A 22,274-nucleotide genomic window follows, 5' to 3' on the forward strand; every position below is an offset into this window, starting at 1 on the left:
CTAGATCAGAATCACATAAAAACAAGGCCATGTCCTGTCATCACATAATGATATTTACAACACAGCACTGTCAATATGTGTTGTTGTAAAAACAGTGCCACATGGTAAATATCGAAGAGGCCTATGAGTAAAGTCCCTCTGAAAGCATATGACTATGACCCAGTTCATTATAAGGAAATAATTTTTAGGACAGAGAAGCAGAAACTTTTCAGACCAAATAGCAAAATAATGGGAAGCGTTCAACTCTGAGCCATAATACCAATTAAACCACTGTTTTAACCCTGTCCTTAAATAGGCAAAACATCTCAGTTTAACTTGACATTCCAAATTTTTAATCTTGCCTTGAATTTCAGATGATCTATGTGGAAAGATAGGATATAGGAAAAGTTTTCAGTCTGTCTATACAGTTAAACAGCTACTATGTTTCAGTAGATATTCCCTCATTCAATAAATATTAAAGAATTTGAGAGCATTTGTATTATCTACTTAATGCAGTTTCATTTTCAAAGATTAATTTTCTTGTTTAGATAAAAGATGTAGGGCATGAACAGAACAGTTTCACTGGGAAGTTTACCTTGCTAAAAAGACAGGAGCTATTACATTCTATCTTGTCAATGATCCATGGATAATGGGTCACCAGGGGATTTAAGAACTGTATCTTTCAGTTCTTGCCAGGGAGGTATATCAGTGTGCATTGATGTGAACCATAATATGACACACCTTGAAGAATCTTCAAAACCCCTAGGCACTCTCTCAGCTGCTGTCATCAAGATATGTGACTAAAGGTTGTCAGTTAAAGATGGTATCTTACAAATAGCTTCAGTAACAAAATGCTTTTTCCTATTTCTCCATATTAAATTATAATCAAAGAATTAATCCTCAGGTTTAAAAATCCTTAGAGTTTTTTTCCCCCCACTATCTTAGAAGAATACCATTTCGTGCTAATATGGAAAAATAGATGGAATATAGATTGTTTTTATTGTTAAATGTGTTGGGGTTGGGGGAAACAGGTTGCAAAACAACATAATGTGATCATATTTGTGTTGTATATTTTTAAGTATGTTCTTACATTTGCATATCCACAGCAAAATGTCTAGAAAAACATACCGAAAATATTAATAATGGCTACCTTTGGGGAATGGAATTAACAGCATCATTACTGAAGGAAGGAGAGATAAGAGACTTTGCTTCCCTGGTAGCTCAGATGGTAAAGAATCTGCCTGCAATGCGGGAGACCTGGGTTAGATCCCTAAGTTGGGAAGATCCCTGGAGGAAGGCATAGCAGTCCTCTCCAGTATTCTTGCCTGGAGAATCCCCATGGACAGAGGAGCCTGACGGGCTAAAGTCCATAGGGTGGCAAAGTATCAGATGTGACTGAGCGACTAAGTGCACACGCACACATATTATTTGAATTATTTTTTAATAATGAGCATGACTTTTGTGTCTAAAAAATAATTTTAAGATGCATGTATTTTTCAATTTAAAAACATTACTTTCAATGGACAGTCTTCTGAAGAGTCTCTAAAAGTTCAAGAGCTTTAGGAAAACAAATGATACAATATTTTCAAGTAGAACTTAATTTGTAAACCCACATTTATTTTTACTGAATTAATGAAATATTTTATGGGAGTGAAGTGAAGGAATTTCTTAATATTTTCTAGCTATTGTGAAGTCAACAATAGTTACTTAACAATGTGTTTATGCTTATCCCAATGAGAACCATTCATCCCACAAGCTAGAGAAGACCTTATGATACAGAGTAAATTCTCATTTTATAGGTGAGAAACTGAGTCTCAGAGAGGTTAAATGTCTTGTCTGTAAACAGTTCCAGAGCGTAAAAAAAATTAAATCTTCTGACTACATGTCCATGACTCTTTCCATCACAAAATTGCTTCCTACACTGAAATATTAGTGTAATGATAATGTAAAGAACAACAATAACAAAAAAAGGAAAACAATGTAATTTAGGTCTGATCTTAAACTAGCATACATCCACACCTCGATACTCATAGCAAATTAATGTTCTTCATACAGAAGCCGAAGTAACAGGTCATCTGGTTACAATATTTAATATGCCAGTTGAAAAAAGAATTATTTTTACTTCTCTGTGATTGTCTCACCTTAATTATCACACTCTCTTTTTTCTCCTTCCTCTTTAAATTAGTGGCTGGATTAAGCAAATAAATAAGGGCAAAGAAATAAAACATGGAAGCCAAACATACCTATTTATGTAAAAAAGGAAAAATCAAGTTTTGGGGACAGAAGCAATAGAAAAGCAGATGAAGAGACCATGGTAGAGTAGGAAGAATCAAGGCAGAGAAAAATATGACAACTTCAAGGACAGTGAGTTGTTGTGGTGGTTGTTTTTTAATGATCTGAGATTTGTTTTATATTTATTATTGTAGGCAGATAGTAAATGGCTGATGGATAAGATAAAGGGGATGATGATGTCAAGGCTAACAGTTCTTAGTTTCTAATACACGTAAGAACTACCTGAAGTGTTTCTTTAAAATGTGGAGTCCTGAGTCTTTATCACCAGGAATTCCATTCAACTCACCCATTGAATAAGGGAGGGCCTGGTGGCTCAAGATTGTAAAGAATCTGCCTGCAATGCAGGAGATCTGGGTTAGATCCCTGGGTCAGGAAGATCCCCCTGAAGAAGGGAATGGCTGCCCATTCCAGTATTCTTCCCTGGAGAATTCCATGGATAGAGGAGTTTGGCAGGCTACACTTCATGGGGTCACAAAGAGTGGGACACGACTGAATGACTAGCACCAGAAATAAGTACCCTGGATAATTCTAATGACCACACCTGGAGGAACACTGAACTGGAATTACTGGAACTCTTAAAAGGTAGAAAGCAAAGAATCAGGATACAGAAACCTAGAGAAGAGAAAAGATAGAAAAGAGAGATTTGAATAGAAATCAAGGAAGAAAGAAAAGGAAATAAAAGATGTAACTAAATTAAAGGAATGACTTAGAAGAAGCATGAAGGTGGGTGTGACTAATCGGAAGCAATAAAGCAAGATGAAAACTAAAAATATTGAGGAAATGAAGGCTTTATCTTGGATTTTAAAAATAACATTTATTATTTTTCTCCTTTATAGCAATAATACATACTTATTGTGGAAGAGTTGAAATATAAGAAAAGAAGAAAAATGGACCCTTAGTTTGTTAGTTGCAAATAGCTCCTGTTAACATTTCTGTGTATCTTCTGTTAGTCTTTTGTTTCTGCTGAGTTTCTGGAAGGTTTTGTTTGGTTATATAGTTTACCCCACTATCCAGAAGTAGAGCCTCCCAAGAAACCTTTCATAAGAAATGGTGTAAACCAAAGAAGCAATTACCTTAACACACATCTTGCTAATAGATACACAGAATAAGTTGAGATAAAGCACAGATGCTCAGAGACACAGTGCAAAGCTATGGAAGCTTGATGGTGAGATGCCAAGTCTAGTTCTCAGAGAAGAACCTTGTCAGTGCCATACTCCCTGCTCAACGTGTGGCACCGTCTCTATAATAGATCCTGCAAAACAAACGCTAAATGCTATTTTCACCTTTTTATGTAAAAGCGAAAATCCTCTTGGCATTTCTTTCTAGTCAGTGAAAACAGATACTGATGTCTTTGGGAAGAATAAAACAGAGTAAAGTAAAAGCAGGGGATATCTGTATATGTCATTAAATATCCTGCTTTTATTACATAAGCATCTCCTAACATAAGGTTATTAATGGAAACTTCAGTTTTAGCATCTGCTTAATACTCACAATAGTCAGTTCTCCTTTCTTCCTTACTGACAGAACTTAGGTTTTTCAGGCAGTCAAAATCTTTAGAGAAGGCCGGTTCCATTTGGTGGGCAGAATGTGAATTTTATTTGGTCTAAATCAACCAGGATGTAATTCTATTCTCCTTGGTAGTGGTTGCCTGAGGAAGGAACAAGTGACCTAATTCCAGCCAATAAAGTATGAGGGCAGGTATAGAGGTTGGGTTTATGGGAGAGATTCTTAGTTCTTAAAAAGTGATAACAAGGAAAAGGTAACCCCCTTTTCTGCCTATAGAATGTGTATGAGAAGGAAACACTGGAGCTGGTAGTTGGAGCTATTGCAGCCATTGTGTGGCCATGAAGGGAGCCAGCTACACACTGAAGGTGGAAGAAGAGGGAAGTAGAAAGAACTGGGCTCTGGAAAATCTTGTCACTCCAATTAATCACACAGCCTTGGGCCCTACCTTGAGACTTCTTGTTAGGTCAGAAAATAAATCCCCTATAGTTTAAACCCCTTTAAGTCGGGTTTTCTGTTTCTTGCAATAGAAAGCATCCTAACAGGTATAGTATTATAATTTCTTAACGATTTTCCTCTTTAGGCAACTTGTGTTACTTACAATTTTTCACTATCAGTTTTTTCAAAGAAGAAAGAAGTTACATAGCTTACATAGTAATTTGTGTTGGGAAAAAAAAAAACAGGCAATAAAGAAAAGAAACAGGAATGAACTTGAAATATCTCGGGTCATCAAAGCTGAATCACTCTGAATCTCCACTCCCTTTATTGCTCATTGCTGTCAGCAGAGGTGGTTATCAGTGGCAAGTTACATTTCAGAAGGAAAAATTGGGAAATACAATCTCAACATAACACGCTATTAAGGTGAACAGAAATACTCCTCTGAAATAGAAAAGCTATTCCTGTTTGTAGTGTTAGATGGCTGTATGAACTTTTTCTCTTTATTATAATAAAATTACTTGGTTATAAGAAAGGCAACCTGTTATGCTGTGGTAATTCCAGTCTCATGTTAAAATTTGCCGTAGATTCTACACTGTTTTGATCTAAATGCATCTAGTCTCTCCCACTGACAGTATTCAAAACCTAATGTTTCCCAAGGGCCTTCCAGGGGTTGGCTGTACCTCCAGAATCAAAACTGGCGCAAGAATCCCCAACTGAAATGATTTAAGTGAAGAAGTTCAGATGTCAATGCTAATACCTGACAAATGAACAGTAGAAGAGACCTCCAGTAACTGCCTCTGGTTTCATCACCAGTAGTGGTTGGGTCCATTTATAACTTGAGAATTTAGATTTGTTTACTTCTTAAATATTTAGTTGTCTTAGAGTGAAATTTTGGGAAGGTTCCTCATGTAAGAGAGGATATGCCTGTGCAAAATAACAATTTTAATCACTGCATTTATCAAGTACTAGTAATAAAAACAATGACTTACATTTCAATATTAGCAACAATAACACATTCAGAATATAGCAACTCATTACCATGGAATTCATTTATAGAACTTATATTTAAAATCCCACACACAGATTACAAAATGAGGCTAAAGTCACAACTAAATACTTCACTGTTGTTCGTAAAGTTCTTCAGCACTGTGGTTATGACTCGTGACATTTCCGTATTGATTCATGAGTTGACTATGGTAGAGGGTGTGAGGAAAACACAGGCTAATCTAAAACTCAAATAATGACTCTTTTTTTCCCAAACCAAAAAAATACCCAACAAATCAATTTCATAAGCTACACGGTATCACTTCCCCTATGAGGTCTCATAAGTTTGTCTCATGCAAGAATCATTTCCTGCATACTGGAACATGCAAAGAAGAAGAAAACAAAACTCCAAATGCAGGGAGGAACCCACTCTTCAAAAGTTCACCTGTCATCAACCAGAATGTGAAAAGAGTCTACACTGAGGCTGTTTCCTTCTAAATCTAGATGGATGCTGGATGTAAGAGTCCAGATTGAGGAGAACCATTCATTTAAGCCCTATTACAGATTTTTTAACAATTATCTAAGTAGTCCAGATTCCAAAAATGAGGACCTCTCTGGTGGTCCTGTGGCTGAGAATCCACCTGCCAATGCAGGGGATGCAGGTTCAATCCCTGATCTGGGAAGATCCCACATGCCATGGGACAACTCAACCCGTACACCACGACAACTGAGTCTGCTCTAGGGCCCACACACCAAAACCACTGAAGCCCCGCCGCCCGGGAGCTTGTGCTTGGCAACAGGAGAAGCTACTGCATGAGCAGCCTGAGCACCGCAGTGGAAGGGCATCCCCTACTCTCCCCAATACAGAAAAGATCACAGCAGGCAAGACCCACAGACATAAATAAATAAATAAATCTTAAAAAAACCCCAAAGGATTCCAGAAACGAGCTGCTAGGTATAGAAGGGCAGAAACTGATCATAAAAGTCATTGGAAACTATTAATAGCACAGGGCTTGGCACATGAAAAGCACATAATAAACTTTTGTTAAGGAAATGACTGCATAAGTACATTTTTAATGAATTTACCTGAATTTTGATAGTGTGTATATGGAAACGGAAATTGCTTTTTCCACCTTCTCTATTTTTCCTCATTCACTATTGATTCCCACCTTCCCCCCTCCTTTTTTTTTCAATAAAAATGAATGGAGAGGAAGAGTATTCTGATTGCACCTGTCTGTATTTCCTTGTGACAGGGACTTCAAGGATATGCCTGAGCTTGGTAACGAGCAAGGGTCAACCTCTGATAATTCGACTGAACCCTGTGCTATGGAATCGTGCTGCTGGGAGTCAGTTGGGGTGGGTGGGGCAGCAAGACTGACTACATGGAAAAAGCCTGCTGGATTAGGGGAGCTCCAGGGACAGTCAATGTGTAACCCTGCCCTAAAGTATTCAAATCTTCTGTGCCAAGGTGGGCAGGATCTTGAGGGAGTAGGGGTAGGGAGGTCACCGAGTTAATTCTGTACAAACAAAAGAAGACAAACAGTTTCATTCCTCCGAATACCACACACACATGCACCCCCTCACTCATCCCCGCCCCCTCTCCTCCACAACGCCCTTTGGGCCCATCCCTTGTTGGGAAATGCATTTGTGTGAGCATTAGACACACAGGCTTAGCCAGTGGACATTTTGTGGGAGAGAACTCATCTCCCATAAGAAGGGACTTCTGACCGGCATCCGTGCAAAGTGAACCGTGAGTCAGGAACACTTTTTGAGACCTCCTTGTAAGTTGTTTTGAACAAGGCATAGGTGAAAAATTTTGAGTCTGGTCATCAAATCCCTACCTAATCTTCTGGAGGATTCTAAGGTAGAAACTTAGGGCATTTTGCCTGGTATCTCCCTGAAGATGAAATATGCCATGCCCACACAAATACACAAGTGAAAAAAAATATCTGAGGATACTTAATTCACCCTGTTGCTCAGTATTAAAGTTTGTGAGGATACGGCCACTGGGCCCAGGTTCCTCTGATAATCCCTCTTAGGTGCAATTATGTCCCTTTTGGTCTCTGCAGTAGCGCTGCCTTTTGTCTGTATCCAAAGCCTTCCACTCAGGTCCTATAAGAGGTTGTCATATTCTTAGTGTCATATTCCCCAGGAACCATTTGGAAAAGAACTGAAGTGCCTCAGAAGATGATTACATATTTGCCCTAAGCGCTATACACAGAACAACCTGTACTCCTGGCATCTTCCCAGGGACAAAAGGCCAACCAGTGATGGAAACCTTGCTAGTGACCTCAGTCAGTTTGCTTTGCAGATAAATCTGAACCTTCTAGAAGAAAAGATCTCCACTCCTGGGGAAAAAATATTTTGTGCAAATATAGCTAAGTAGTTTCTCTTTTCTCGTCTTGTCCCCCATCTTCTGAAGCTTGTACTTGCCTGTATTCTTCTGTAGGAGGATCTGAGACTTCTCCCTCAAAGGCGGGGTAAATTCTGTCTAAGAGCCAAATCATAGTGTTCAAAGTCTAATGGTAAGAGAAGTTGCCCATCATAAACTATGACAATAGGTCAAGGACTTCTAAAAGTGAAGTGGTGAGAAACTCCCTTCTTTTTCCTTATGCTTCTTCCCACCTTGTGCTTTCAAGTGGGTTCAGTTATTGAAGTTGCTGGTTATTAACAGTGATAATCATACTTTTACTAAAGGAATAATACACAAGGAATCAGAATAAACAAAAAAGGAGAAAAACCTCAGAGGTATCAATTTTAATATCTTCGAAAGCCAGAATGACAGCGCAGTTGACCAGTTCCAAAATGCCACAGCACTAAAAGGGAAGAGATGAAGGTTCCGTAAAAGGGTTGTCAGAAGCCTTATTTAAAAAAACCTCAGGATAAAGAACGCCCTTCAATACGGAGTATTTCAGAGACACACCACGCCTCCAGAATCCAGAGGAAAAACAGAAGTCAAATAGCAAGACGCTTTTGCAGGAGTGTTGAAACAAACAAGAAAACATTTTTATTTTGAAAATACAGTCTTTAAAGATAAATTTGGCTTCCATTTCCCATACCTAGGTGCATCCAACAAGATACAAAAACAGACAAAACATAACGAAACAGAGACCCTCGACATTATGTACAGAGCTCTAAAATGAGCTGTGAATATCTACAAGAAACTAGCATATGCGCTTTGTGAAAGGATGTACTTGTGTGGCTTTCTACAGTTCTCAGTCCTGGGGAAGGAGAGTTAACCCCCTGAAGCTGCAGGTGTGGCTGCAGCCAGGGAAGAGCTGGGGTCAGTGAAGGGTTGGGGGCGGGCACCCCCGGGTGGGAGGCTGGAGAGGTGTCTGGGGAGGGGGGCGGCGGCTGCCCGGACAGATCCGGGGCTTCTCTAGAAGTCCTGCCGCGGGGTGTGAGTCAGACTGTGCCGCCGCAGATCACAGTTTCGCCTGAACACTTTGCCGCACTGCTCGCAGCTGTAGGGCTTGATGTCTGTATGGGTGAGAAGGTGAGTTTTCAGATTACTTCTCTGATTAAAGGTTCTTCCACATGTGGGACATTTGTGTGGAGATTCCTGTTCAGATGTGAAGCAAGCAAAGGATTAATCCTTCACACCAACACGGCACCCTTCTCAACAGTCTCTGTCTTATCGGCATCACAAGCGTTAACAGAACACGCGTACGACAACAAAGAGGGGACCTGCAGCAACAAAGCTGTGCTCCTAATCCTCCAATCGCGAAAACACAGGCAGGGGCACACACCGGGGCCTGATCACACTGATAACCGCCAGTGGCCACTGCTGTGGGCTTTGTGATTTCCAGCTCTTTACATTTCATCACCATGTCATAGGCAGGAAAGGGGGGAAGGAAAAACTCTAATCCTCTCTTAAGGAACGACACTCTCCCGGGTAATAATGCCCCTCTTTGGTGCAAAATTAAACTATTCCTCAATGTTCTGAAAACTACGAATTATGAGGCTCCTGGGAGAGAGAGCGTATGGGATTTCACCATGCCTCCATTATCGAAATTACCTTTATTTCCTCCTAAACACGAAAGCTTTAAATGCAGGGCACATCAGGTGAAAAAAGAAATAAAATTCTAAAATTAGTATTTAGAACAATGAGAGTGGCCTCTTCTTGAACAAAAACACATAATACATGTTTTATGTTAAATAAAATTAATTTCATGTATAAAAAAATCGAGTGTTGCTTTCTCCACCTAGAAAACTGATCTAAATAGAGCCTTTTATGAGAAAGAGCCTGCCATTGAACACCTTTTGTAGAGCAAAAATGATAAAAACAGAACCAGTCACTGCTTTAAAACAAGAAAACAAACTTACCTGCATATGTAAAGTTTTGTGAACAGCTAGAGTTCTAGACTGACAAAATCCTTTCCCGCACTCCTGACATTTGAAGGGCTTCTCTTTGGAATGGATATACCTGAAAAATCAACATAAGGTCTCACTGAAATGGCTTTACCACCACGGTGAGGAGTTTCTCTTGACAACTGCTTTAAATGAAGTTGTGAGTGGGGGCGGGGCAGAAAAAGGATTTCCATTATTTTTGTTTTTACATTTTTCCCCCCTGTGTGTGTAATTCTGTTTATGGTTAATCTCAACTAACAGACTCTTCAGAACATTCCCCGGTCGCCGGCTTTATCTACACTTGATCGCCCTCTCTGGTGTATCCTGGAGCTTGAAGCCCTGCGGAATGAGCTCTTTCTGGCCTCTGCGGCTCTCTCTGAGATTTAAACTGGTCAAATCAGGATGTAAGGCAAGGATGAGTTTAAGGGGGACCGATTTTAGCGAACCCCTTGGAAGCCGCAGAGGATCCCTACAGAAGTCCTACTTTGGGGTAACAACAGCAAGTAGAGTCCAGGGAACAGATACCTTCATCCCCACTCCTGGGAAGTTCCCCTCCATGTCCCCTCCCCGAGGAAAACACTGACATTATGGTATTTCTTCAATTGCCTTTGATTAATGCGGAGTTGAGAGTATGGAGGGCATGTGGGGAGCTGTTCCTAAATTCTGTAATCTCAAGAACCCCACAAATAAGTTTAAAAGAAAGGTTGCTATGGCAGGCTCTGGGGTGCACCTAGGGGCCAGTAAGGAAAGGGAGGGAACCAAGAGGAGGTGGCCACGATAGATTAACAGAAACGGTCCTAGGGCAGGCGGTACCTGGACCACCAGAGAAGGTCTTCCAGGCTCCTGGGCTCTACCTGTCCCACCTCCTAAGGTCCACCTGGTGGAAACTGGAAAACTGCTCCGGAACCAAGAGCAACCTGGCAGATTTTAATTACCAAAGGATGGAAGGACCCTCCCTCATCCCAAACAAGACACTGTAGCAGGGGGCCCTGCTGAGGAAAAAGGTAAAGGTTGGGGGTTGGTTACAGCTGGATGGGAAGGGATTTGGTGGGGAATATAGTCTAGTTCCGAGAGGATTTTAGTGACACTTGGAATGTCTATCAAAACTCAATATTCTGGATAAATTGTCCTCCCATCCCCAGGCCACCCTCCTCCGCACCTTACCTGTGATCCCTCAAGTGATCTTGCCTCCGGAAAGCCTTGTGGCAGATGTCACAAGTGTATGGCCTCTCGTCGGTGTGGGTCCTCTCGTGGATGAGCAGGTTGTAGGATTTGGTAAAGTGTCTGCCGCAAAACTTGCAGATGAACTCTTTTTTCGTTTTGGAGGGCAACCTCCCTCGGGAGGGCTTTCTGTCCGGAGTCAATTTACTGAGGCCAGAGATGGGGCTCCCCAAGCCCGGGCTCAGCTTGCTCAGGTCTGCTATCTTAGGGGGATCCTCTTGCGTGGCGGCCACGGCCAAGTTGGCAAAGTCAAAACGGGGCCGGTCCTTGTGCAGGGCCGGGAGGACGTGGGCAATGGCTCCCTGCTTGGGGTGGAAGAGGTGGGTGGTAAAGGGCAGAGCCGGGAAGGAGAAACGGGCATCTACAAGGCCCTGCGCCGCCGCCATCTCGGTGATGGTGGAGCGGGTGATTTCGTGCACGTTGGGGTACCCCAGAGTCCAGTGGTTCATGTGCATGGTCTGCACGGCGCTGAGACCGTACAGGCCCTGCAGGTGGTCCACCGCGGCGGGGAAGGTGTTCACGGCCTGCAGGAAGGAGTAATTGGTGAGCTGCAGCGACGGGTGGAGCGGAATGGGCGCCGGCAGGGCCTTGCTCCCCATTTTCCGGGATGTTGCAGGGCGGGGGTAGCCACCCCTTTTTTCCAGGACTCAGAAGCGGATGGGCGTGGGGCTCCGGCGAAAACCCAGACAACGGCACACAGAAAGAATCCTAAAGATGGCTGGGGGAGAGAGGGGAAAGTCGTGACTATTATCCAAGCCTGCTTGGTATGTCCCTTAGCACCGCGTGGGCTTCCACACCTTCCTTCTAAGACCCCCTCCCCACCCACCCCAAGGCTCCCCCAGAAGGAGCGGTGAGGGGACCTTGGCGCGCCTGCCCGGCGAGTTGACACCAGGCTCAAGCTCAATCCCAAGGGCCAGGGTGTCAGGCGTGGTCGCCGGCGAGAGCGGGTGGCCCGTGGTAAGATCGGATTCCGGGCACGCGCGGATTCCAGGAGCCGGAGACTCGGGCCGGGGAGGAAGAAAGGCCGGCGGGGGGCTCCAGGCAGCACCCAGTCCGGCCCACTCACCCCCTACCCAGTGGGGCGAAGCTTGGTCACCCCTGACACCCCGCTGTTCCAGCGCCCGCCGGGCCCGGCCGAGCCTCGGTCGCACCGAGCCTCCAAGGTCCCAGGAGACGGTGCGTCGTGGGTCGGACCCGGGCTTGAGGGCCCGGCTCAGCCGGAACGGCTCCTACAGCCGAGCCCGAGACCTCGGCCGGGCCGCCCTTCCTGCGCTTGCCACGGACCGCGCCGGAGGTGTGGGTGCGCAGCCCGGGGACGCTTTGCGCTCCTGGGCTGCCTGGCCCTCGGAGGGGCCGCCTTGCCCGGTGCTGACCTCAGAGGTTTTCTTTTTCCTTCCTCTGCCTTGGTCCCATTTATCAGCGGTGACGGGCCACAGGAAAGAAAAGTGACACCTCGGGCCAGTGAGGCCTGGAATCGCCCCCTCCTCCTTCCCAGGGGCCGTCCCCTCCCACCCCCCACTAAGATCCCTTCCAGATGGTTCGGGCTCAGACAGGGGGGGGTAAGGGGGTGGCTGAGGCCAGGGCCCGTTCTCCCAGACCCAGCGCCCAGCTCTCGGGAGTACCCGAGCGCCTCTCGACCTGGCCCCCGGAGCGGCTCCTACACCCGGGAGGCCCCAGGAAAAGAGGAGACGGGGTTCCCTGGGGAGGAAAAGGCAAGGAGCAGCAGGGGAGCCGTTCTGCCAGTTCGACGGAAGCTTGTTTATCGGCCTGCAGTAGAGGGCGACGCTGCTTCTGCCCCTGGGAAGCCCGCCCGGGTCGTCGGCCTTGGGCCTATACCGGGAGCACGCGCTTGCCTTTCCCTGCGCCCCCAACGGCAACGCGGAGGTCTGGTTTCAGACCCCGTTTCCCGCGGCACCTCACCTGCTTTCAGGGCAGGCCCACCTTCTCCCACGGCCAGCCCCCTTTTTAGCAGCCCGGGATGCCAGCTCGGCGGCCCGGCACCAGCCTCTGAAGGCGGCTCCCCAGGTGCGGGCGTCACAAGCTAGGCGCTTTCCCTGGAGAAGTGCAGGCAGGCCTATCTGAGCCATCAAGCTTTACGCCCGGCTTTTGAACCCAGCAGGAAGATGGGAGAGTCTGTTCAGACTTCATTGCGTACTAGCCCTTTCTGCATCTAAAAGTCCTTCTCTAGTGTTGGAGGAGAGTTGCCTGTGGCTCTTTCTGAGGGCAGGCTTAAGGGGCTGCGCTAATGACACAGCGCTCTGGCCAGGCAGAAGCTGGCGGCCTCCACGAGGGCCCACACCTTCCCTCCCTCCTCTGTTTGAAACGACTGGGAGACAGCGATTTATTAACGAACCGCTTCTGCCTGGTGGTATGCGGTCTGGGAGTTGAGGTCGGGAGTTAATGAGAGGTGTGTAACAGTCAGGGGGTCTCAGTCAGACCGTTCAACCGAAACTGTAAACCTCCATTAGTAATAAACTTTCCCACCACAAATCACAATTCATTTTTCTTCAGTGGCAACCCTCAAGCCCTCTCCTAGAGAGGTAGGGGGGAAAAAAAAGGATTCTACTAGCATCTCTGGTAATCTGATTGTTTTCCTCTTCCATTAAAAATAATAAGTTATACCTTTATTTCCTTCCTTTTGCATAAGGAGGATTTTCTAGAGGTTCAAAATATTATTTTTCCCCTAGTATTAAAAAGTAGCCTCCCCACATAAGAGAGGAAACCCAAATTATTATTTGGGTGTATTCCCAGACTGGACTTCTTAGAAATAAATACAGGAGGCAAAGTGTAATTCCCACCACGTTCTCCTGGTAAGTATGTGCATGTGTGTGGGGTGTGTTGTTCACGGAAGGAATAGCATGACTTGTGAGTATGATTCCAAATGTATAAAGTGAACTCTGCCGTAAAGGTTACATGTTAATTCTGCCAACAGAAACTTGAGAGCCATCTTCCTTCCCTTTTCACTGAATGGTTTATAACCCAAATTATTGCCTCTGTTATAATTCAGCTTCATGGTGGCACAAAAGTGCTGTTTCATAGTATGTGTTCGTTTTGATTTGCAGGACAAATAGTTTCTTCACAGAAGACAAAAAGCAAGTCCTTCACAAACAGAACCATCCTAAATATTCATTAAACATTTTTTCCATAAGTAATCAGGAGTTTAGATTTTCACTCTCCTGCTGAGTAGTTGGAAATATATGTCAAAAGATACTTTAAGTCAATGCAGAGATCTAAAGTACTTTCGTTTTTGTCTAGAGCTGAGCATGTAGTTCTCACACTCAGCTTCAGGCAGTAACAGCCATCATCTGCTGTCACTTCTTCACCACCCCGTTCCAGAACATTGGTTACTTTTAATTTTGCAAGGAAAGAAACTTAAACCAACGAAAAGACGTAAATATTATGGTGGAATTGAGGCTTGTTTTCTTTCATCGGTCTTCTTCACAAGAATTTCCAGACATGTACAGAAATTCTGTAAAATTTAGCTCACTGGCTGTCAACAAGTGAGAGGTGTAGGTACTAATTTCAGTGCAGTGAAGCCTTCAAAACATTGGAGGGAAAAAAATGGTAATTCGATAAGGAGTCCTGCTCTTTGGTAATGTGTTATTACACTGAATTATCTAAAAAAATATACAGTCAGGGGTCATCTGCTAAAACCTGTGGGTTGGTGTCTGAGAGAAATGACTGATGGCTCCATAGGCTCGCTGAATTTCAGCCCAAGCCACAATAGAATTTTACGTTAATCAGAGAGCTATACTCCAAGCAGATTTAAGAGATCATTTTTTTAAAAATAGAAAATAAAAATGGCCAGACTGGGTCAGGTGAACAGAGAGAAACCACCGCGAAGTTCCTGCCCCTTCGTGCGCCTCTTCCTTCCCAAGGAGTTAATTAAATTAAGATGCCTTCCGCATAATCTGGGTTCTGTTTCTCTCCGCTCCCTCGCTCCCCCTGCATGAGTAATTTTCTTGTTCTGCTAGGGACTGCAGTTTGTTTAGCAGAGAAAGTAGCTGTCTGCACCGTTTGGCTCCGGAAAACTCCAGCCCTCTTTGTTCCCCTGCTAACAGGTAGGCAGACAGAGCCAGCGCACCCTCCACAAACACCTTTTTCTCCCTCCTCATTCTACAGATGCAATACCATTCTCCGTTGCTATTTCTGGAGAATCCCAGCGTTTAAACCCCAGGGGGATTTGCCTTCTGCCCGCCTCCGCCAGGACTGGAGGGTGGGAAGAAAATCAAAAGGCCGGCACAAGGTTGGAGAATTATCTAGGACTGAACTATTAGTTTCCTCCTGAAACGCGCTGGCTCGGCAGGCACCGTGTGTCCCGGCCAGTCCGCGGTGCCGCGGCTACCCCGGGACGGCTGCCCCTGCTCTGGAATACTATGGCAGTGTAAGAGGCGGGGGGGGCGGGGGGGGGCGGGGAGAGGGTGGGGGGAGCGTGTTGTGGGGTTTTATCTCAACGTATGTAGGTCAGCTTTTAGAAGAAGCTTTGCTGAGGGCTTCGATTCAGTGTTGCAAAACAAAACTAAAAACAGTATGCGAAAGCGCGTGTTGTTGCGTGCTCTCTAGGAGTGGCGAGCCTGGGATCTCATAAAGTGAAAAATACAATGCCCGGGGAATGCATCCATGTGATTTATTTCACCCGAGTTCGGAACTTGTGGCACGCCGGACCGAGACTCGGAGCGCCCCGGCTGCAGCCTGCTTTCCTTAGGGCGGCTGCAGTCCCCTTCCCAGAGTGGACACTTACCTCCAGCAGAAAGGTCCGCCTGGGCAGCGCCACTCAGACCTGGTCCAGGCAGTGAGGCGCACAGCTTGGAAAGGTCATTGATTCCACGCCGGCCAAACTGCTTTTTCTGCGCGGAGTCCTGGGAGCCGCGGACATGATCTGGAGGATGACGGGCAGCCAAACCAAGAGCGGATCCTCGCCTTCGTCTGTGGACGTAGAATATGCAAGGACCGGGGGATGGTAGAAGAACGCGCTCAGCGCTCGCCCGGAACCTCGCGCTCCCGCGAACCTCTCGCCGCCGACTCCGGGTAAGGTCGGAGCCTGCAGCCTCGCAGGGCCATCACCCTCCAGCAGCAGCGAGAGCGCCGAGCTCTGTCCCCGCCCGCGTCCCTCCCCAGGCTGCCCGCGGCCGGCAGACTCCAGCTTTAGTAGCGGCCCCGCCTCCCCTTCGGGCGGGCGTCCCGCCGCCGCGCGGGGCCCCCTGCGCCCAGGCTCCGCCTCCGCGCCCGGCGCCCGCTAATGGTCCACTCTGTTTACTTGTGTTTGGATAGCAACTGAGTCTTAAAGGCACAGGTTTGCTCGAGGTTTCCCTGTTACAGAGGCAGAGCCAAGGCGACGCGGTTCAAAACTCACACACAAACACAACGCCCGGCCCCTTTCTTCTCGGTGCCACTTTTCCTTATAATGTTAGAAGCTGCACAATTGGCTTTCTGCCTTCCGAAGACCCCCGCCGGGAAACCCAAAGGGAATTTTTGTAGCTTTACTTGGCGCGCTCGCAGCGTTAATTTCCACATCTTAACACGTTTAACATAACTACCTTCTTCATAGGTAAAACCAGTCACTTTTAGATTGTATTCTCCAGCATATATCACCCTTCCCCCAATTTTAAATACAGTTTTGCACATACTTATGGTCAATTATGACTGTATGGGTAGTCTGTTTTCGCCTGCTGTTTTCAAAACGAAGTTTGTTTATAGAGGTGACAATTGACTAATTTCGTAATTACCTTAAAGACATATGTGGAATATCCCAGGAGAAATTTCTCCCTAAATTTAAGCTTTAATCAGCCAGTGTACATTTCATAAGCAGTTAACCAACTTGGTTAAAGGGGTGGGCATCTGCAACCCATTGGCAAACAATAAAGAATCCATCTGGAATGGGTGAAGAGCAATCATTTAAAATATTTAGGAAAATACTATTCCAGCGTCTCAAACTTGTACATCTTCATTCCCAGCAAAAAAAAAAAAAAGAGTTCATTGTTCAGTCGCCAGGAAACTTAATCGAATTTGAAGTATAGTGATACATTTTTTCAGGTTCTTCTAAAGAGTTGGTCTTGTGTGAGTGTAATTGCAGAACGCACTTCAGCTACTCTGGAAGTAGGGTGACCGAGTGACAGAAAGGGGATGACATACTCTCATTTTAAACAGCCTCTTTGCAGATGAGATCTGCCGAGCAACACTGAACAAAACGCCCTTCGTCCCAGACGAGTTCGCCAGAGGCGATTTACATCAGCCCCCTGCAAGTCGGCGCTTTGAGGGGCACAGATCTTCAAACCCAGAGGCAGTACAATTCAAAGGTGTTCCGCCAAAATATGGTTTTGAATGTGCCGCCCCAAATAATCTCAATTGTGCGGGGAAGTGGACACGTATAAGCAGAAGACTAAAAACTGTCAAAAGGTCAAACAGTGATTGGGGAGCCACGCAGAAACTACGGGTTATTATTTGGATATAATCTCTTCCATTTTATTTATGCAGAGGTGGGTAGATTTTTTTCGTTCCTTTGATAAAACATAATTCAGAGATAACAGATTTTTTTTTTCTTTCCAATTTCAAATTTGCAAAGGTTAAAAAGTGAGCTTGGAATGAAGAGTGTTTAATATCCTTCAACATTTAACTGCTTCAAAGTAGACTTAACAGCGTGGAATTACGGAATGCCTGAGTTTAGGACTTAAAAAACAAAAAACACGTTTTCCCTAGTGGATTCTATAGGGGTGCTTTCATTTTAGCGCTCAGTCCTGAGCCCCAGGCACGGGGGTGCCTGCGGTCCCCTCTCTCTAACCGCTTCATTCCTTCTGCAGCTTTTCTCAATTTGGAAGATTTGGAGGGGAACTTTCTCTTCTTTCAGACCCCCAGGACACAGCTCCCGGGGTGGTGACCTGCAGAGTGTTCCTACGCTTCATATTTCCTTTTCTGCAAGTGGAGGCCACTCCCCAGGGGTGGGCTTCACACCTTCCCACTGTGTGTGTGTGTGTGTGTGTGTGTGTGTAAACTCCCCAGGGGTGGGCTTCACACCTTCCCACCGTGTGTGCGTGCGTGCGTGTGTGTGTGTGTGTGTGTGTGTGTGTGTAAACTCCCCAGGGGTGGGCTTCACACCTTCCCACCGTGCGTGTGTGTGTGTGTGTGTGTGTGTGTGTGTGTGTGTGCCGCATCGCCTGCTCTTCCTGGGAGGTAAACAGAATTTCCAACCAGAACGGCTCCCTCTTTTCCGCAAACCTCTTAAGCCCGGGTTTTTCCACAACCGTGTTTACCTCGCCCACCCCAGGCTCCGAAGTGCCACAATGGCGTCTGGGCCAAGCCGGCCAGAGCCCTGCGGCGGTTGGAAAGGTAGGGAAGCGTCGGCGACCTTGGGGAGAAGCCTCGTGGCAGGATGGCGCGTCGGCAGCCTGCAGGCCCGGCCATCGCCGCGCGCAAGTGTGCGCCCCGCGCGCAGAACCACTGGAGGCGGCTCGGGGGGGTCCCCTGGGGCCACCTCTGCGGCCACCCAGGGCCCGGCCCTGGAGGTGGTCCACGCTCTGCCCCGGGGCAAAGCACCCTGACCCCGCCGGCGTCGAGAGCGCACGGTCCGTGGAGGCCCACCCAGGAGGAGCCTCCTCGGCGGGACTCCCCGAGCGATCCCGCCTGGGAAGGAAGATGGGCCCCGCGGCGAGTTGACGGGTGGGGTTGGGGGTCTGGGGGTGCGCGCCCTGGGGCTGAGTCCCAGCTCCGCCTGCGCCCTCCCCGAGCTGAGCTGCGGTTCCCTCCGAAGTTTCCGCCGACTGATCGTCTGCTGTCCTCGCGTCTCTTGGGCTTTCGACACCAACCAAGGACTCTTCCAGGGAAAGGGCTAACAGACTGACAAGGGGAGCGCGAGCACTTGCAGCCCAAACCCGAACCTCCCCGGGCGCAGGCGGGGGAGAGGACGGCGGCGGACAAGTGGGAGGAGGAGGGGGTTCGTCAGCGGTAGGCCCCTTCCCCCCAACCTCTCCCTACCCGCCCCGCCGGCCCACCCAGGAGGCTCCGCCAGTTAAACCCCGCGAACAGGTGTCAGACACACTTCCCTGAGGTCGACGCTGAGCCTCTCCCTCTGACCCGCGCGCTGCGGACATCCTAAAAAAAGACTCTGGCCCTTGATGTCACAAATTATGGACATCCCGTGTTTTCCCAGGGATCCCAGGTGCCATGACCTTTGAGGACTGAGGACTCGCCTCCCCTTCTCTCCCGCCTTCCTTGCCTCTCCAGGGCCGGGTGGTGGTGTTGGGGAGGGCGGGGGGGCACCTTTTGCATTTGAACTTCCCGCACTGTTTGCCACTTTTCGCCAGGAGTCTGGAGTCTCCATCGAGCCCGGCTCTTCTCTGGGCGCGTGCCCTCCAGCCCCAGAGTCATGAGGAAAGCTAGAGGACGGTCGCGGGCTCTGGACTCAGGAACTGAGGGTTGTGACGGCGGGAAGACGTGAGAGTTTGCTCTTGTTAAAAGTTTTCGCTATTGCGCTCTACAAAGGATACAGGGTTGGGAAAGCGCGGCCGCGGGCGGGAGCTCGGCGGGAAGAGCCGCAGCGCCCCCTGGAGGCGCGGGCCGAGCACGACGCGGCGCGGGCGCTGGGGGCCGTCACCCGGGCGGGCTGGCTCCGGGGGTGAATGCCTGGCGGCCGGCGGTCCTGCCCGCCACTGGGCTCCTTTCACCTCGTCCTGGGCCATTGGCCCGGTGTGTGTGTGTGTGTGTGTGTGTGTGTGTGTGTGTGTGTGTGTGTGTGTGTCGGGGGGGGGGTGTAGAGTCGTGTGCGCGGCACGGGCGCTGCGGAGAGGGCCTGGCCTGTTGTCAGAGCCAGGGAGCCGCTCTACCCTCATCGCTGGGGTCTTTCTGAGCATCTCCGCCCGATGGCATTGCACAGACTGCCCTCCTGGCCGGTTGTCCCTAGACAGACTCTTGTCGCTGCCCAGGGAGACTCTGACTTCCCCAGGGCAGGGAAAAGACATCCTCCCGTCTCTCGGGGAGTTGGCTGCGGGTGATCAGCTCAGCTTCCAGCAGAGTCCCAGGCCGTGGACGTGGTCCACGGGGAGAGGCAAGAGAGATTGCGCAGGACTGCATTTGGAAAGGCTCTCCCACTCCCCGCGACGTACGCCTCATCTCACCCAGCTTTTGAAACCCTAACGGAAATGGATCCCTGGGCAGGCTGTGCTCTCTCCTTAAGCCCGAGAGCTGAACGATGCGCGTAGCGAGGCGCACCAAGAGCGCGGGAGCCTTCCCGGGCCTTGGGGACCTGAGGACCACCCGCCGCCTCCAGCCGTCCCAGCCCCGACCCCCCCGGCCACCTCGGGAGTCCGGCCGGACGGGACAGCCTCAGGCACCCGAGGAAGGCCGAACCTCGAGGGCTCTTCCCTGGGTGGGACTGGGGGGCCGGGAGGCGCTGGTGCCCGCGCTCCTCGATCAGCTGCGCTCCACCTGAGGGAGGCCTCGCGGGGCGCCCTTCCAGCCCACCAGCTGGCGCCGCACGGAGTGGCCGGGAAAGCGGAGCTACCTGTAGACGCGGAAGACCAGGTGGGAGGGTTTAGCTCCGTGGCCACGCCGCGGTTGGGCAGACCCTCCCGCGAGCCCGGGGTCCGTCCGAGTTTGGTTCCTCCGGTGGGAGGTGGTCGGGCGCCGCCGTAGCCAGGCCAACTCGAGGCCGCCCGGCGATCTGTCCGCCCCTCCCGAGCGCGAGTGCGCCCCGGCGCCGTCCCCTACCGCCCGGCGTTCCGGGAGGTCCCAGCGCGGTCCCCAGGCACGTGCTGGGGGCGGGCTCCCGGGACGTGCGGGGGTACCACGCGCTTTAGCCTTCAGCGCAGCAGGGAAGCGGGTCTCCCGCAGTTCGCCTCGCCGGAGACAGCCAGGTCACTCCCTAGGAGGCTCCCGTGTCCAAGGGCAGCTTCCAGTTCAAGCTGCTCTTCTAACGGAGCCCGATGGCATCGGTGACTCGGAAGACTGGGCTTAGAGGAGATTTCCGCAGCCGAGGGAGGACAAGACCCGGGTGCCTCCCTGGGATGGAGATGTGCCCCCTGTAAGCCAAGGCCCAGCCCTCGAGCTGAGCAAGATCACCTCAGAAAAGACGAGGGCTCAGTCTGCAAATCTATTTTTATTAGGTTATCACTTAAACACACACACACACAAACGACTACTTGCGAATCCTTATCCGGTGGGAACATTCTAACGAAAATCTTGATTTCCAAACGCGCTCCCTCTCCTTAACGCGGCAGTGAGCTGGCCGGAGCCGAGCTGTTCTGCTGTGGTCTGCGATCTGTTTTTAACATGCCGGGCCTGGGATTGCCTTGGAGTTTCCGTTTCTAGCTGCAGAGGTCGTTTCTCTGGGACTCTGGGATCCGTCCAGAGTTACCGTCGTAAGGTGTGGTCCAATAGCATCAGCCACCTCCGGAACTGGTTAGAAAAGCAGATTCTCTGGACCTGACACTCTGGGAGCGGGCGGGCGATCTGCGTTTGAACAAGCTCTCCAGGTGATGCTGATGCACGCTGAAGTTTAAGAATCACTGACCTAGATGGAATTCACTTTTGGGAGCCATCGCCTAGGCGCGATTAATCTTTCAGGTTCGCGCTCTCTCCCTAATTTTCTCCGCCCCTTCTTCATTTTCTCCCTCCTTCCCTTCCTTTCCTTTCTCTCCAGGGAATGCCCACCTAGTCTGGCTTAGGACAGCTAGTTCATTCCTTCATTCATTCCCTCACTCATTCATCTGACTTTTTCAGAGGCCCCTCCCAAGTCCTTGGAGACTTGTAGAGGATCCCCAGGTAAACTAGGCGCGACCCCTCCTTTCAAGGACTCGGGTCGCCTGCAGAAGAGCAAGGGAGGGAAAGCCCTACGGATTAGAATGGATGTACTCAGTCTCTCAGTCGTGTCCGACTCTTTCCCACCTCGTGGACTGTAGCCAGCCTGGCTCCTCTGTCCGTGGGATTCTCCAGGCAAGAATACTGGAGTGGGTTGACATCTCCTCCAGGGAATCTTCCCCACCCAGGAATGGAACCGCATTGGCAGGCGGATTCTTTAGATTTGATGTGACTTCCGGAGATAGCCCTATTAGGGACTGAATAGGAGCAATGTACCCCGTTTTAAAGTTTCTGACTCCCTTCTTCATCCAGGTTGAGGCTAATTTTTTTCCTGGTTTTCATCACATCCTAGGGATTCTGTGTCTGCTGCATACGCTTCTACACACACCTTGACATACACTGTCCGCATCTTACCTGCCTTCTGCACTGGGTCAGGGTGCTTGGCACCTGGGGTGTGGCAGTGTCACAGTCGCTGGGTGGGAACGTGATTGGACCGGGCTCAAAGTCTCTGAGCCCTTGGATTTCCCTGAGGCTGTTCAAGGAGATCTCAGTACTAAAACTGACACACATGCTGGCTCACAGACCTTGGGCACTAGCTCCCGTCTTGCATCCAGCTGTCCTGAACTGACCAGTTTCCAAACCGGGTGGGTGGGTGGGGGTGGGGTGGGGTGGGGTGCGGTGAGGTGGGGTAGGGGGGCGGGGGCAGTACCCAGATGTTA

At 48.7% G+C, this 22,274-nt stretch overlaps 1 protein-coding gene across 2 annotated transcripts; it reads right to left on the reverse strand.

Moving 5' to 3' along the window:
• Positions 1-7,938: 7,938 nt before the first annotated feature.
• OSR2 (odd-skipped related transciption factor 2) lies at positions 7,939-15,970 on the reverse strand. Of its 2 annotated transcripts, none has more exons than XM_069601153.1 (4): positions 15,509-15,970; positions 10,711-11,485; positions 9,523-9,622; positions 7,939-8,758 (listed from the first exon to the last, which is right to left on the reverse strand). In XM_069601153.1, exons 2-4 carry the CDS (start codon positions 11,364-11,366, stop codon positions 8,576-8,578), a joined length of 939 nt encoding a protein of 312 aa, XP_069457254.1. In that variant the 5' UTR covers positions 11,367-11,485; positions 15,509-15,970; the 3' UTR covers positions 7,939-8,575. The 2 variants fall into 2 exon arrangements, with proteins under 2 accessions (XP_069457254.1, XP_069457255.1); XM_069601154.1 differs by having other exon boundaries at positions 7,939-8,676; positions 15,509-15,941.
• Between the last annotated feature and the right edge of the window lie 6,304 nt (positions 15,971-22,274).

This window comes from Ovis canadensis, chromosome 9 (genome assembly GCF_042477335.2).
Source record: "Ovis canadensis isolate MfBH-ARS-UI-01 breed Bighorn chromosome 9, ARS-UI_OviCan_v2, whole genome shotgun sequence".
NCBI lineage: Eukaryota > Metazoa > Chordata > Mammalia > Artiodactyla > Bovidae > Ovis > Ovis canadensis.